The following is a 15,951-nucleotide window of genomic DNA, read 5'->3' as shown; positions in this document are numbered from 1 at the left end:
GAGGTCAGGTGATCAGGAGGTCAGGTGATCAGGAGGAGGTCAGGTGATCATGAGGTCAGGTGATCAGGAGGAGGTCAGGTGATCAGGAGGTCAGGTGATCAGGAGGTCAGGTGATCAGGAGGTCAGGTGATCAGGAGGAGGTCAGGTGATCAGGAGGTCAGGTGATCAGGAGGAGGTCAGGTGATCATGAGGTCAGGTGATCATGAGGTCAGGTGATCAGGAGGAGGTCAGGTGATCAGGAGGAGGTCAGGTGATCAGGAGGTCAGGTGATCAGGAGGAGGTCAGGTGATCATGAGGTCAGGTGATCAGGAGGTCAGGTGATCAGGAGGTCAGGTGATCAGGAGGAGGTCAGGTGATCATGAGGTCAGGTGATCAGGAGGAGGTCAGGTGATCAGGAGGTCAGGTGATCAGGAGGTCAGGTGATCAGGAGGAGGTCAGGTGATCATGAGGTCAGGTGATCAGGAGGAGGTCAGGTGATCAGGAGGTCAGGTGATCAGGAGGTCAGGTGATCATGAGGTCAGGTGATCAGGAGGTCAGGTGATCAGGAGGAGGTCAGGTGATCATGAGGTCAGGTGATCAGGAGGAGGTCAGGTGATCAGGAGGTCAGGTGATCAGGAGGAGGTCAGGTGATCAGGAGGTCAGGTGATCAGGAGGTCAGGTGATCAGGAGGAGGTCAGGTGATCAGGAGGTCAGGTGATCAGGAGGAGGTCAGGTGATCAGGAGGTCAGGTGATCAGGAGGTCAGGTGATCAGGAGGAGGTCAGGTGATCATGAGGTCAGGTGATCAGGAGGAGGTCAGGTGATCAGGAGGTCAGGTGATCAGTTTAAACAGTTTTTAAAATCTGGTCTTTTATTGTGTCTGAAATCTTAAAGTCAGATTAAAATAAATATAATAATAATTTGTATAAATAATGTGATGAACTTTATTAACATAAATAATAAAACTCTATTTCTATAAAACACATTATTATTTATTATAATTTAGAAACAGATCATATTTAAAATCCATATTAATGAATATAACATTTATCAGTTCGAGTGATTTCAGATACAGCTCCAGGTTTTATTTTTCACCCAGAATGCATCACTGTTTTTGGCTGGGGCTTTGCTCTGATTGGTTATATTGCCTTTGCGATGCTTCTCAGCTGGTTTGAATTCCACATAATTTATGTCTGGTGCCCCCTGTGGTGAAAGGTGGTAACTGCAGGTGTGAGGCCCAAACAAAGTGACATCAGCAACCTTTTTCTGTTTGGCTGGTTGTAGTAAGCTCCGCCCATCACTGGATCAGATTCAATTAAATCAGATTCAATTAAAAAAAGATCAACAGGCACTTATCCCTCCTGAATGTGTGTGGCTCACCTGAGAGCAGCTCACCTGAGAGCAGCTCACCTGAGAGGATCTCACCTGAGAGGATCTCACCTGAGAGGAGCTCACCTGTGAGGATCTCACCTGAGAGCAGCTCAGCTGTGAGGCTCTCACCTGAGAGGATCTCACCTGAGAGGAGCTCACCTGTGATGATCTCACTTGAGAGCTGCTCAGCTGTGAGGCTCTCACCTGAGAGGATCTCACCTGAGAGGAGCTCACCTGTGAGGATATCACCTGAGAGCAGCTCACCTGTGAGGATATCACCTGAGAGCAGCTCACCTGTGAGGATCTCACCTGAGAGGAGCTCACCCCCTGCATGGCTGCAGTTTGGCTGAGTTTTCCTACTGAGAATTTAAGATTTTCCCCGTCTCACTAATTTAAAAATTTTCTGTACAAATGTGTCTTTGTGTGTGCGTCTGTGCGTCTGTGTGTGTGTGTGTGTGTGTGTGTGTGTGTGTGTGTGTGTGTGTGTGTGTGTGTGTGTTTCTTTGTGTGCGTCTGTGCGTCTGTGTGTGTGTGTGTGTGTGTGTGTGTGTTTCTTTGTGTGCGTCTGTGCGTCTGTGTGTGTGTGTGTGTGTGTGTGTGTTTCTTTGTGTGCGTCTGTGCGTCTGTGTGTGTGTGTGTGTGTGTGTGTGTGTGTGTGTGTGTGTGTTTCTTTGTGTGCGTCTGTGCGTCTGTGCGTCTGTGTGTGTGTGTGTGTGTGTGTGTGTGTGTTTCTTTGTGTGCGTCTGTGCGTCTGTGTGTGTGTGTGTGTGTGTGTGTGTGTGTGTGTGTGTGTGTGTGTTTCTTTGTGTGCGTCTGTGCGTCTGTGTGTGTGTGTGTGTGTGTGTGTGTGTGTGTTTCTTTGTGTGCGTCTGTGCGTCTGTGTGTGTGTGTGTGTGTGTGTGTGTGTGTGTGTGTGTGTGTGTGTGTATGCAGCCTAAACCTACCCTTGATGAAATGTCTCCTGCGCTGAGCGCTCTGCTGAAGTCGGCCAGCGATCAAAAAACTTTCAGAGAACACAACCTCCTGAAGGTGCTGTTTATCTGTCCACCTGTCTATCTGTCCACCTGTCTATCTGTCCACCTGTCTATCTGTCAACCTGTCTGTCTGTCTATCTGTCCACCTGTCTATCTGTCCACCTGTCTGTCTGTCCACCTGTCTGTTTGTCTGTCTGTCCACCTGTCTGTCTGTCCACCTGTCTATCTGTCCACCTGTCTGTCTATCCACCTGTCTGTCTGTCTGTCCACCTGTCTATCTGTCCACCTGTCTGTCTATCCACCTGTCTGTCTGTCTGTCCACCTGTCTATCTGTCCACCTGTCTGTCTGTCCACCTGTCTGTCTGTCTATCTGTCTGTCTGTCCACCTGTCTGTCTGTCCACCTGTCTGTCTGTCCACCTGTCTATCTGTCCACCTGTCTGTCTATCCACGTGTCTGTCTGTCTGTCCACCTGTCTGTCTGTCCACCTGTCTATCTGTCCACCTGTCTGTCTGTCCACCTGTCTGTCTTTCCACCTGTCTGTCTGTCCACCTATCTCTCTGTCCACCTGTCTGTCTGTCCACCTGTCTATCTGTCCACCTTTCTGTCTGTCCACCTGTCTGTCTGTCCACCTGTCTGTCTTTCCACCTGTCTATCTGTCCACCTGTCTGTCTTCCTACCTGTCTATCTGTTCACCTGTCTGTCTGTCCACCTATCTCTCTGTCCACCTGTCTGTCTGTCCACCTGTCTATCTGTCCACCTGTCTGTCTGTCCACCTGTCTGTCTTTCTACCTGTCTATCTGTCCACCTGTCTGTCTTCCTACCTGTCTATCTGTCCACCTGTCTGTCTTCCTACCTGTCTATCTGTTCACCTGTCTGTCTTTCTACCTGTCTGTCTGTCCACCTGTCTGTCTATCTGTCCACCTGTCTGTCTTCCTACCTGTCTATCTGTCCACCTGTCTGTCTTCCTACCTGTCTATCTGTTCACCTGTCTGTCTTTCTACCTGTCTGTCTGTCCACCTGTCTGTCTATCTGTCCACCTGTCTGTCTTCCTACCTGTCTATCTGTTCACCTGTCTGTCTTTCTACCTGTTTGTCTGTCCACCTGTCTGTCTATCTGTCCACCTGTCTGTCTTTCTACCTGTCTGTCTGTATCAGCTGATTATTTAACATCATAAACAGAGTCTGAATTCTTTTCAGTGATGTCATTGCTCTTTGAGGGCGTGGTCACACGGGCAGTCCGTCCCGTGCCTCAGCACCCTTCACCCCTAAGTGATGGTCAGCGGGGGGCCTGGGGTGGAGGGGGGCGCTTCAGTATGGCACAGTACGGATTGCGAGTGTGACCGGGCCCTAAAATCAACTGAATATAATGACTCACCTGAGGCCCCGCCCAAAACAGCTGATTGAAATTTCCTTTCCACACTTACTGTTTCAGACGTCGGAGACGGTGGAGACGGTCTTCCTGATGACTGAGCCATGTGACCAGGATCAGCATATGGTGGACCAGTCTCAGGTAGCACCAGGAAGTCTTGTTGGTCCGCCCCCTGAAAAGCCCCCACCCCCTCCACCAGGGGCCTGCATGGAACATGATGATGATTTCACTGATGATTGGGCTGATAATGATGCTAACCAGGTTAACTGTGAAGCAGATAAACATGTCATCACTGATGATGATGTCAGCGATGACGAGCCTAGTAGCCAGACTAGTGAAGATGATGCTAGCTACGCTAGCGAAGATGCTATCAGTGTACTAGCACAGGCTGCAGTGGAGGAAGCCATGGAGGCAGCAGTGAGACAGGATCAGAGCACAGAGGCTAATGATGCTGAACAGAATAGCATCAATGCTAACTTTATAGTAAGCCACAGTGAGCAGCTGCTACCTAGCATGGACGCTAACAACAGTCCCAGCACTAGAATCCATTCTGCCATGGTGTCCCGACCCACCTCGAGTCTGTTTCATCATTACCATGAGGATGAGGATTCTGACCGTTCAGAGGAGGAGGAGGAGGAGGGGGGTTGGAGCTTTGGAGAAAACTCCCCTCCCCCCTCTGTACCATGCCCTACCTCCCTCTGCTCGACCAACCAGACACAGCCTTCAGAAAACAGTGATGATGATGACGAAGATTCAGAACCTCTGCAGGAGGTAACACCGGAGACGGACACCTGCTCCACATAACCCAGCCCCAGTTAACCCAGCCCCAGTTAACCCAGCCCCAGTTAACCCAGCCCAGTTAACCCAGCCCAGTTAACCCAGCCCCAGTTAACCCAGCCCCAGTTAACCCAGCCCAGTTAACCCAGCCCCAGTTAACCCAGCCCAGTTAACCCAGCCCCAGTTAACCCAGCCCAGTTAACCCAGCCCCAGTTAACCCAGCCCCAGTTAACCCAGCCCAGTTAACCCAGCCCAGTTAACCCAGTCCAGTTAGCCCAGCCCCAGTTAACCCAGCCCCAGTTAACCCAGTCCAGTTAGCCCAGCCCCAGTTAACCCAGCCCAGTTAACCCAGCCCCAGTTAACCCAGCCCCAGTTAACCCAGCCCAGTTAACCCAGCCCAGTTAACCCAGTCCAGTTAGCCCAGCCCCAGTTAACCCAGCCCCAGTTAACCCAGTCCAGTTAGCCCAGCCCCAGTTAACCCAGCCCCAGTTAACCCAGCCCCAGTTAACCCAGCCCAGTTAACCCAGCCCCAGTTAACCCAGCCCAGTTAACCCAGCCCCATGTAATCCATCCCCAGTTAACCCAGCCCCAGTTAACCCAGCCCAGTTAACCCAGCCCAGTTAACCCAGCCCCAGTTAACCCAGCCCCAGTTAACCCAGCCCAGTTAACCCAGCCCAGTTAACCCAGCCCCAGTTAACCCAACCCCAGTTAACCCAGCCCAGTTAACCCAGCCCCAAGTAATCCATCCCCAGTTAACCCAGCCCAGTTAACCCAGCCCAGTTAACCCAGCCCCACTTAACCCAGCCCCAGTTAACCCAGCCCAGTTAACCCAGCCCAGTTAACCCAGTCCAGTTAGCCCAGCCCCAGTTAACCCAGCCCCAGTTAACCCAGTCCAGTTAGCCCAGCCCCAGTTAACCCAGCCCCAGTTAACCCAGCCCCAGTTAACCCAGCCCAGTTAACCCAGCCCAGTTAACCCAGCCCAGTTAACCCAGCCCCATGTAATCCATCCCCAGTTAACCCAGCCCCAGTTAACCCAGCCCAGTTAACCCAGCCCAGTTAACCCAGCCCCAGTTAACCCAGCCCCAGTTAACCCAGCCCCAGTTAACCCAGCCCAGTTAACCCAGCCCCAGTTAACCCAGCCCCAGTTAACCCAGCCCAGTTAACCCAGCCCAGTTAACCCAGCCCCAGTTAACCCAGCCCCAGTTAACCCAGCCCAGTTAACCCAGCCCAGTTAACCCAGCCCCAGTTAACCCAACCCCAGTTAACCCAGCCCAGTTAACCCAGCCCCAAGTAATCCATCCCCAGTTAACCCAGCCCAGTTAACCCAGCCCAGTTAACCCAGCCCCAGTTAACCCAGCCCCAGTTAACCCAGCCCCAGTTAACCCAGCCCAGTTAACCCAGCCCCAGTTAACCCAGCCCCAGTTAACCCAGCCCAGTTAACCCAGCCCCAGTTAACCCAGCCCCAGTTAACCCAGCCCAGTTAACCCAGCCCAGTTAACCCAGTCCAGTTAGCCCAGCCCCAGTTAACCCAGCCCCAGTTAACCCAGTCCAGTTAGCCCAGCCCCAGTTAACCCAGCCCCAGTTAACCCAGCCCCAGTTAACCCAGCCCAGTTAACCCAGCCCAGTTAACCCAGCCCCAGTTAACCCAGCCCAGTTAACCCAGCCCCATGTAATCCATCCCCAGTTAACCCAGCCCCAGTTAACCCAGCCCAGTTAACCCAGCCCAGTTAACCCAGCCCCAGTTAACCCAGCCCCAGTTAACCCAGCCCAGTTAACCCAGCCCAGTTAACCCAGCCCCAGTTAACCCAACCCCAGTTAACCCAGCCCAGTTAACCCAGCCCCAAGTAATCCATCCCCAGTTAACCCAGCCCCAAGTCATCCATCCCCAGTTAACCCAACCCAGTTAACCCAGCTCAGTTAACCCAGCCCACTTAGCCCAGCCCAGTTAACCCAACCCAGTTAACCCAGCCCAGTTAACCCAGCCCCAAGTAATCCATCCCCAGTTAACCCAGCCCAGTTAACCCAGCCCCATGTAATCCATCCCCAGTTAACCCAGCCCAGTTAACCCAGCCCCAGTTAACCCAGCCCAGTTAACCCAGCCCAGTTAACCCAGTCCAGTTAGCCCAGCCCCAGTTAACCCAGCCCCAGTTAACCCAGCCCAGTTAACCCAGCCCAGTTAGCCCAGCCCCAGTTAACCCAGCCCCAGTTAACCCAGCCCAGTTAACCCAGCCCAGTTAACCCAGTCCAGTTAGCCCAGCCCCAGTTAACCCAGCCCCAGTTAACCCAGCCCAGTTAACCCAGCCCCAGTTAACCCAGCCCCAAGTAATCCATCCCCAGTTAACCCAGCCCAGTTAGCCCAGCCCAGTTAACCCAACCCAGTTAACCCAGCCCAGTTAACCCAGCCCCAAGTAATCCATCCCCAGTTAACCCAACCCAGTTAACCCAGTCCCAGTTAACCCAGCCCAGTTAACCCAGCCCCATGTAATCCATCCCCAGTTAACCCAGCCCAGTTAACCCAGTCCAGTTAGCCCAGCCCCGTTAACCCAGCCCAGTTAACCCAGCCCAGTTAACCCAGCCCAGTTAACCCAGCCCCAAGTAATCCATCCCCAGTTAACCCAACCCAGTTAACCCAGTCCCAGTTAACCCAGCCCAGTTAACCCAGCCCCATGTAATCCATCCCCAGTTAACCCAGCCCAGTTAACCCAGTCCAGTTAACCCAGCCCCGTTAACCCAGCCCAGTTAACCCAGCCCAGTTAACCCAGTCCCAGTTAACCCAGCCCAGTTAACCCAGCCCCATGTAATCCATCCCCAGTTAACCCAGCCCAGTTAACCCAGTCCAGTTAGCTCAGCCCCGTTAACCCAGCCCAGTTAACCCAGCCCAGTTAACCCAGCCCAGTTAACCCAGCCCAGTTAACCCAGCCCCATGTAATCCATCCCCATGTAATCCATCCCCAGTTAACCCAGCCCCAAGTCATCCATCCCCAGTTAACCCAACCCAGTTAACCCAGCCCAGTTAACCCAGCCCAGTTAGCCCAGCCCAGTTAACCCAACCCAGTTAACCCAGCCCAGTTAGCCCAGCCCAGTTAACCCAGCCCAGTTAACCCAGCCTAGTTAACCCAGCCCCATGTAATCCATCCCCAGTTAACCCAGCCCCAAGTAACCCAGCCCCAGTTAGCCCAGCCCAGTTAACCTAGCCCAGTTAGCCCAGCCCTGGTAGCCTAGCCCAACTTTTCCTCCACTCCAGGGATCCAATAATCCTCTTTCCTGTTATTGCTGCAGGATTTACATTGAGGAGGAGGGAGTGCCCTCCTCTGAGATTATGAGTCTTTGGTTTTTGGATTCTTATTTCATGATATAAATAATCTGTTCATGATCTGTGTTTGCTCTCAGGAGGTCCCAGTGATGAGGAAAACTCTGACCTATGAAGCTCCGGGGGTAAGAAAGCTTCATTATTATTAAACTAATTTATCATCAGAACAAACGTGGTGCCTTCAAGGACCGTCAGATCAAATAACTTCCAGATGAATTTTAACTGCTGACATCATCATCACAAAAATACACAATCAATGTGTGTGTGTGTGTGTGTGTGTGTGTGTGTGTGTGTGTGTGTGTGTGCTTCAGTGTCGGACAGACTCTGATTCCTCTGCAGGTCTGCTGCTGAGCTCCCAGACCTTCACTGCAGAGACCCCCAACACCAGCACCACTACGCACATCACCAAGGTAACAACAATCACCGTGGTAACCATGCTGATGTTTATTAAATCTTAATGACAGAATGAGACCAAACCCCTGATCCTGATCCTGAGTACAATCCTGATCCTGACTTTAATCCTGATCCTGAGTATAACCCTGATCCTGATTTTAATCCTGATCCTGATCCTGAGTATAATCCTGATCCTGATTTTAATCCTGATCCTGATTTTAATCCTGTGCCTGATTTTAATCCTGATCCTGAGTATGATCCTGATTTTAATCCTGATCCTGAGTATAATTCTGATCCTGCGTATAATCCTGATCCTGATTTTAATCCTGAGTCTGAGTATAATCCTGATCCCGATTTGAATCCTGATCCTGAGTATAATCCTGAGTATAATCCTGATTTGAATCCTGATCCTGACTCTGCTCCTGATTTTGTCCACAGATGGTTAAAGGAGGAATTTCAGAAACCCGAATCGAGAAGAGAATCGTGATTTCTGGGGACACAGAAATCGACCACGACCAGGTACCGTCTAAAACACTTAGAGCATTTAAAACACAGAAAGTAATTAAAATAAAAACCGCAAGCGGTGATGAAGGGCCCTCGCACCCCTGTGCATGTCGGGGTGTGTTGCGACCGCGGGAGTGCAGCAGCAGCGGAACGTGGCTAAGCAGCAGGCCGTGCAGTCCGATTTGTGTAAAAGTCATACTATGGTATGTTGAAATAGGCAGCGTAAGGAAGATCACAGAAAATTTTGACGTAGAGGAGTTCAGGCTGGCACTGTCATGATAGTGTTGGGGTTGTATCAAGTCAACTTTGGTTATATTCTTTAATAATTATACTTAATTATTAATAATATAAATAAAATATCATTAAATTATGTTTAATCTCGTTTTGGGGCACCAACCTGTAATCAGGTAAATATAACCAAAATATCACTCAAATCAGTCTCACATTAGTTATTTAATTACTAATATTATTAATAATGAATAACTATATTTAATGAAGGCGTGAAATCCGTACACAAAGCCTTCTCAGCTTATATCACAATGTAAATACACCAGTAACCACAAACAACTGCTGTCTTAAATTATAACAGAATTTATTTAAACAAAGAACATCAATCCAAAATCAATGAACTTAATCAAACAAATAACTATTATAAACTAACCTAAGCAACAAACATTATCAAGCAAAGGCTTGTGGAAGGTATGTGTGTGTGTGTGTGTGTGTGTGTGTGTGTGTGTGTGTGTGTGTGTGTGTGTGTGTGTGTGTGTGTGTGTGTGTGTGTGTGTGTGTGTGTGTGTGTGTGTGTGTGTGTGTGTGTGTGTTCATAGAAGGGGAAATAAAAGAGAATAAAAGAGAAATGCGTGCCTGAAGAGGCCGGATCACAGTCCGACTCCCGCGCCACAACTCGGAGTAATTACCTTCATTCACAGAAACAAACCAATAGCCGAATTCAGGTTAATACGGCTTACACTGGCCTTTCTGATCAGAAGAGTAATACCCGGTTATAACGCTGTTACGCTAAACACATATAGGACGCAGCGGTCCGAAATAACAACAAGAGTTTTAAACAGTTAAAACTCAGGACGCAGGTCCAACAAAGATAAAAATTACAGTTTCTGCTTCGATCAACAATTGTTAAAAACACTCTCTAAAGCTAATTCTGCCCAGACCTAATTAAGCCTCACTTGTGAATCGCTTTGTCCGCGATTGGTGAAAGGAAAAGAGTCCGGTGATGGAGCAGATCTTCTGTCCGTCCTGGTGCAGAGGCGTCTGATGGTGGCGAGGGTCCCTTACGGCGAGAGCGGCTTCGTTGGTTCTCCGTCGAGTGGAAAGATGTCCTTTGATGTCCTTTCGTTGCAGGACGGAATAAGACCGTTATCTTTCTGATAATCTGTTATAGTCTGACGCTCTCCGAGAAACTGAGATGCGTTCACTGGACAATCCGAGCTCGGAATTTAGAACACTGCCGGCCGCGGATTACCTGCGCGCCAAAAAAACTTAAAACAAAGGAAGACGGTTGCAGGAAACAGGAGGTGAGCTTGTGTCTCCGAACACTTGAAGTCAGCGCGTGGAAAGAGAAAGAACAATGGAAGTCTTGGAGCTTTGTAGCCTGGCCTGCTCCATGGGGGGTCTACCTCAGGTCCCCTCCAATGAGGAGAGAGAGGTTCCGGTCCCCCCCTTACTTCACGCGTAGGTGTGAAGTACCGCAGGGGATTCTGGGATTAAGAGTCCTTTTAGGCCTCTTTGTGATCTCAGTGAATAACTCAAATGAGGCTTCAAACAGAGGTGCAGGCCCAAGTCCATTGTTTGACTGTCCTAAACCTGCGTGGCCCAACAATAGCTATGAAATATGGAGGAAATTGAGCATTGTGTAGTACTTATTCCTTGCAGTAGGAGGCGCTATGGTTAAAATTGACTATTGTTATGTCTATGTTTTCAGGGGCCAACCCTGATCATACATGTGTAATTTGAAGTAGATCAGACAAAGTATATAGGATGTAGTACTTACTCCTTGCAGGAGGGGGCGCTATGGTTAAAGTTGACTATTGTTATGTCAATGTGTTCAGAGGCCAACCCTCATTACACCTGTGTGATTTGAGGCAGATCAGACAAAGTATGAGAGTTACAACCATTTCCTGTTTGACGGCGAATGATGCATCTGTTTGGCGAGAGTGTTGGACGTAGGTGTTTGAGCTTGAAAGTGTTGTATGGCCAAAGTGTTTGAATGGTCCCCACCAATTCTGAGCGGGAAATGAGCTACGTTGTAGCAATGGCTAATGCTAACTGAGAAGCAGTAACTTCCTGTTGTCAACAGGTGGCGCTGTGACTAAGCAAAACATTTCAATCATGGATGTGTTCAGGGCGGGTCCCTTCATGTATCATGTATGAGAAATTTTAATATGAAATTTTAATATGATTGAACACTGCATGGCAGAGATATTTCAATTTACTTTTTTGGCAAGTTACCAAAACGCACAAAAAAGTTCTAACGCACGCCACGGCCACGCCCTTTGACAAAATAACGTGCAGAGCACAACGAGATATACTGATCCTGTCTAGAACGCACTGACACTGAGTTTGCGCCGATGGGATGAGCGCCCTCGGGCAAGATTCTTCAAATCGGAAGGCTGAAATCTGCGATTTTGGGCCGTTTTTGTGAAATTCAACTTGAATTTGTGGACTTCCTGTTGGGTTTTTTGAAACGCTGCAACAGGATTTTTAGTCCGTCCCGAGAAGCTTAATATGCGTACCAATTTTCGTGAGTGTACGTGAAAAAACCCTCTATAGGGAGGCCATTTTGATCAAAATCAAATTTTTTGCGAGACCTGATGACCTTGGAAAGTTTGGTGAGTTTTTGCGCACGTTCAGGCCCTCAAAATCGCGTTTAAAGTGGAGGAAGAAGAAAAATAATAATTCCTTGGGTTTCAAGAGGGTCCTACGCAGTTGTCAGTGCTTCGGTCCCTAAAAATGTCAGGAAAAAGAACCAGAGCTGTCTGGGACAGACCTGGATTAACCTGTTACAGACCTGGATTAACCTGGGACAGGTGCTGACCCTTGACCTGGGTTGGAGTTAGGTGTTGACCTTTGACCTGGTGTTTCTGTTAAAGGCTCTTGCAGCGGCGCTCAGCGAGGCGCGGCGGCAGCATCCTGAGCTGTCCGTCACACGTGTGGTCGTCCATAAAGAAACCGAAGTGTCACCTGATCAGGTTATAGTGACATCACAGGTAACACTGAGGGTCACTGGATGCTGGAAACGGATTGGCTGCTGCATGGCAACATTCACAATAATGGGTCTATTGCTGCATTCATGTGCTCCTCTGATGGTCCCAGTTTGCGTTCACGGGATTTCAGTTCGAAAAGTTGGAACTTTGTAACGACAAAAGGATGCTACGAAGAAGATGTGTGAAAGTCTCTGTCAAGAGTTGTATTTTAGCAAAAGTTGTATTTTAGGTGAATTCATAAAAAGTATCTTAACATTAACAACGACCATTCTGACGTCAAGTGGGCATGTCGCCTCATTGTTCTCAGGTGTTCACTTCCCGATGTGTCCAGTACCACATGAATGCAGTATCTTCAACTTCAACGATCAGGACGCCCAAGCTTCTGATTGGATAGAACACAGGAAGAGAAGGACAGCTTCTGATTGGATAGAACACAGGAAGAGAAGGACAGCTTCTGATTGGATAGAACACAGGAAGAGAAGGACAGCTTCTGATTGATTAGAACACAGGAAGAGAAGGACAGCTTCTGATTGGATAGAACACAGGAAGAGAAGGACAGCTTCTGATTGGTTAGAACACAGGAAGAGAAGGACAGCTTCTGATTGGATAGAACACAGGAAGAGAAGGACAGCTTCTGATTGATTAGAACACAGGAAGAGAAGGACAGCTTCTGATTGGATAGAACACAGGAAGAGAAGGACAGCTTCTGATTGGTTAGGAGCATGCAGCCATCCTGTTCAGTCAGCTGAACATTGATGAAACAATCCTATGGAGCGTTGATCAATCAACACATCATAATGTCTTGCAATAAATGCTAAGCTAACATGCTATGTAAATAGTAATCCTGTGACATCATGTAGGGCACTTGTGAGGAGAAGAGTACCAACCCCCTGCTATGCATCTTTAAACACATTCATTCCAAATGCCATGCTGACATCTGCAACCGTCTTTTAAGGCTTGCTTACATGCTAATCTGTTGTGCTAACATGCTAATGTGCTATACAGTGCTATCCTGATAAATCGGGCTCATCGATTGGTCAGATTAGAGTGTTTGCTTTCATTTCCTGTGTGACGATGAAAAAAAGGCAGATAAATCAATCACTTGATCAATAGAAAGAAATAAAATGTGTTTCTTAAAAATGAGAAACAAAATGTGTTAAAAATGAACCTGGAAGTTATTCTTCACCTGTCAGGTGTTTTAAAGATGAACGATTATTCCACTTGATTGATTTATTGGTTAAACTTTTATAAACAGCGTTTATTTATCATTGAATGAATAGTAGATGTAAAATATTCCATTTTGTTTCCATGGTCTAACGGTGTCTCTGTCTCTCTTTCAGGACTGATTCTACAGGTGCTGCTGCTTCATGGGAGTTGTAGTTCAGACTACAACCTAAGACACTATTTGACCTGTACACATGCATGCTCACCTACACACACACACTCACACACACACACACACACACACACACACACACACACACACACACACATAAAGAAGCACCTGTCTGTCTGAGAGGTGGGGTCAGTATTAGCTTCAGTTAGCGTTAGCTTGATAATGAGATTAGATTTAGTTGAGAGCTTCATTTGTGATGTCACACTTAAGACAGAGATGAACCAAATGCAGCTGTTTGGTAAACGAGTGTTTGTGATTGGAGGAAACGGCTTCATGAAATATTCAGGAAACATTTTTCATCACTCCAACAGAAGTCAGAAATGCTAAATGCTAACAATGTCAGAACTAACTTTGTAGCATACCCATAATGCAATAGTTCTGTGCCATTCTGCCATCGTGTTGTGAATCATTTCTCTCATGTCTTTTTAGTTGATTTTTTTGATTCTGTTTGTTTGTTTGATCACTGACCACGCCCACATTGTTATCCGTTCCCAGAGGTGGGCACAGTTCATCTGTGATTCTGTAAACCATTAATCCCTTCTATATAAAGTGTTGATCTGACCATGTAAACCACCTCTTCACATATGTTCTTAATGTAACGGAAACCACATTTAACGGAAGTTAAATGTTCTGTTTTTCATTTTTCAAATGAAAGTCAACCTCAAAAATGAATTCTAAATTTAACAGCAAACAGAAGTGTGCCCAGCTCTGACCATTCCTCATATTGTAATATTCCACTTTGACCACGCCCCCATGAAACAGCCAACGACCAGAAGAAAACAAGTACCCATATATGGACTGAGCTAGTAGAAATAATATTACAAACAAATTCAATGATTGGACTTCTTTGAATGTATTCTCATAAATCTGAGTTTGTGACGCTCCTTTTCACAGGTTAGCTTGATGACACATTGACCACGCCCCCTCTTATAATTATACACATTGACCACGCCCCCTCTTATAATTATACACATTGACCACGCCCCTGGTGTCACTTTTTAAATAATCCTGTTTCATTTTCTTTATAATTTCAACCTGACTGAATGTAACTTCACCCACTGAACCTAATAAAGAGAAAATAACCAACGAGCCGTCTGTGAGTCGCTTACCGCTACCACTTTCCAATAAACATATTATTAGAGTTGTGTCGTGAACTATGACCTCTGTTGGAGGGAGAAACACAATGCACAAGAGCCATCCCTGTGCATTTCCATCTCCTGGGGGATTTTTGTTCAGCGGTACATTCCAGCGTGAGGTTGGAGACTTGAGCAGGATCATGACCCCGGCCATATCCAATTCCCGAACAGCAACGCAGACAGGGATTTCTTGCCATCGCTGCATTTCCCAACATAATTAGAGTCATAGACTGAACACAGACTACAATAAAAGCACAAAGTCAAACAACAAATTCAATTAAAACCGCAAGCGGTGATGAAGGGCCCTCGCACCCCTGTGCATGTCGGGGTGTGTTGCGACTGCGGGAGTGCAGCAGCAGCGGAACGTGGCTAAGCAGCAGGCCGTGCAGTTCAATTTGTGTAAACGTCGTAGTACTGGCATGTTGAAATAGGCAACGTAATGAAGAACACAAAATTTGGACGTAGAGCAGTTATGGCTGGCACTGTCACGATAGCTATGAAATGTGGAGGAAATTGAGCATTGTGTATAGGATGTAGTACTTAGTCCTTGCAGTAGGGGACGCTATGGTTGAAGTTGACTATTGTAAACTTTATTATTGTTTTGTCATTGTGTCCAGAGGCCAACCCTGAACATACCTGAGAAATTTTAAGCAGATCAGACAAAGTATATATGATGTAGTGCTTAGTCCTTGCATTAGAGGGCGCTATGGTTAAAGTTGACTATTGTTATGTCAATGTGTTCAGAGGCCAACCCTGATCATAGCAATGTAATTTCAAGAAGATCAGACAAAGTATTTAAGAGTTACAGCCACTTCCTGTTTGATGGCGATGTGATTTGTAGACTTCCTGTTGAGTTTTGGGCGTGGGTTGAAGAGGCTTTTTTGTCATGTTGGAAATGCAGTAAAATTCAGAATTGTAGGTTCAACGTGCTGCGGGGGCTGAATGTTTGAAATATTGTAGGGGGCGCCACTGAGCCATTAAGCCACGCCCACTCACTTAAACAGTATAACATGTTTGACTTCACCACCAGGATCATATGTATGAAGTTTCGGGACAGTACGACTATGTTAAGCCCGTGAAAAAACTACTTCCTGTTTGATGGCGAGCGACGCGTCTGTACGGCGACAGTGTTGGACGTAGGCGTTTGATTTGGTGTTAGCATGGCCCACACCAAATCTGAGGGGGAATTGAGCTACCGTGTAGCAATGGCTAATGCTAATTGAGAAGCAGTAACTTCCTGTTGTCAACAGGTGGCGCTGTGACTAATCAAAAAATGTCAATCATGGACGTGTTCAGGACGGGTCCCGTATCATGGACGTGTTCAGGGGAGGTCCAGTATCATGGGCATGTTCAGGGCGGGTCCCGTATCATGGACGTGTTCAGGGGAGGTCCAGTATCATGGGCATGTTCAGGGCGGGTCCAGTATCATGGACGTGTTCAGGACGGGTCCCGTATCATGGACGTGTTCAGGGCGGGTCCAGTATCATGGACGTGTTCAGGGGAGGTCCAGTATCATGGACGT

At 47.7% G+C, this 15,951-nt stretch overlaps 1 protein-coding gene across 10 annotated transcripts in view; it reads left to right on the top strand.

Annotated features, from left to right (window-relative positions):
- epb41l3a (erythrocyte membrane protein band 4.1-like 3a) overlaps nucleotides 1–14,379 on the top strand; it is a 35,468-nt gene extending 21,089 nt beyond the window's left edge. For 6 of the 10 annotated variants that reach the window (XM_065948798.1, XM_029281837.2, XM_029281838.2 and 3 more), the window contains 7 exons: nucleotides 2,283–2,378; nucleotides 3,756–4,463; nucleotides 7,860–7,904; nucleotides 8,091–8,189; nucleotides 8,611–8,691; nucleotides 11,784–11,900; nucleotides 13,238–14,379. In XM_065948798.1, coding sequence (XP_065804870.1) covers nucleotides 2,283–2,378; nucleotides 3,756–4,463; nucleotides 7,860–7,904; nucleotides 8,091–8,189; nucleotides 8,611–8,691; nucleotides 11,784–11,900; nucleotides 13,238–13,243 — 1,152 coding nt within the window. In that variant the 3' untranslated portion in view covers nucleotides 13,244–14,379. The remainder of the gene's footprint in view (nucleotides 1–2,282; nucleotides 2,379–3,755; nucleotides 4,464–7,859; nucleotides 7,905–8,090; nucleotides 8,190–8,610; nucleotides 8,692–11,783; nucleotides 11,901–13,237) is intronic. The other 4 variants (XM_029281842.2, XM_020656688.3, XM_065948799.1 and 1 more) reach the window with 4 other exon arrangements.
- The last annotated feature ends 1,572 nt before the right edge of the window (nucleotides 14,380–15,951 follow it).

Source organism: Labrus bergylta, chromosome 20, assembly GCF_963930695.1.
Source record: "Labrus bergylta chromosome 20, fLabBer1.1, whole genome shotgun sequence".
NCBI lineage: Eukaryota > Metazoa > Chordata > Actinopteri > Labriformes > Labridae > Labrus > Labrus bergylta.
The sequence above is the reverse complement of the archived record's forward strand: the minus strand, read 5'-3'. Positions and strand labels throughout refer to the sequence as shown.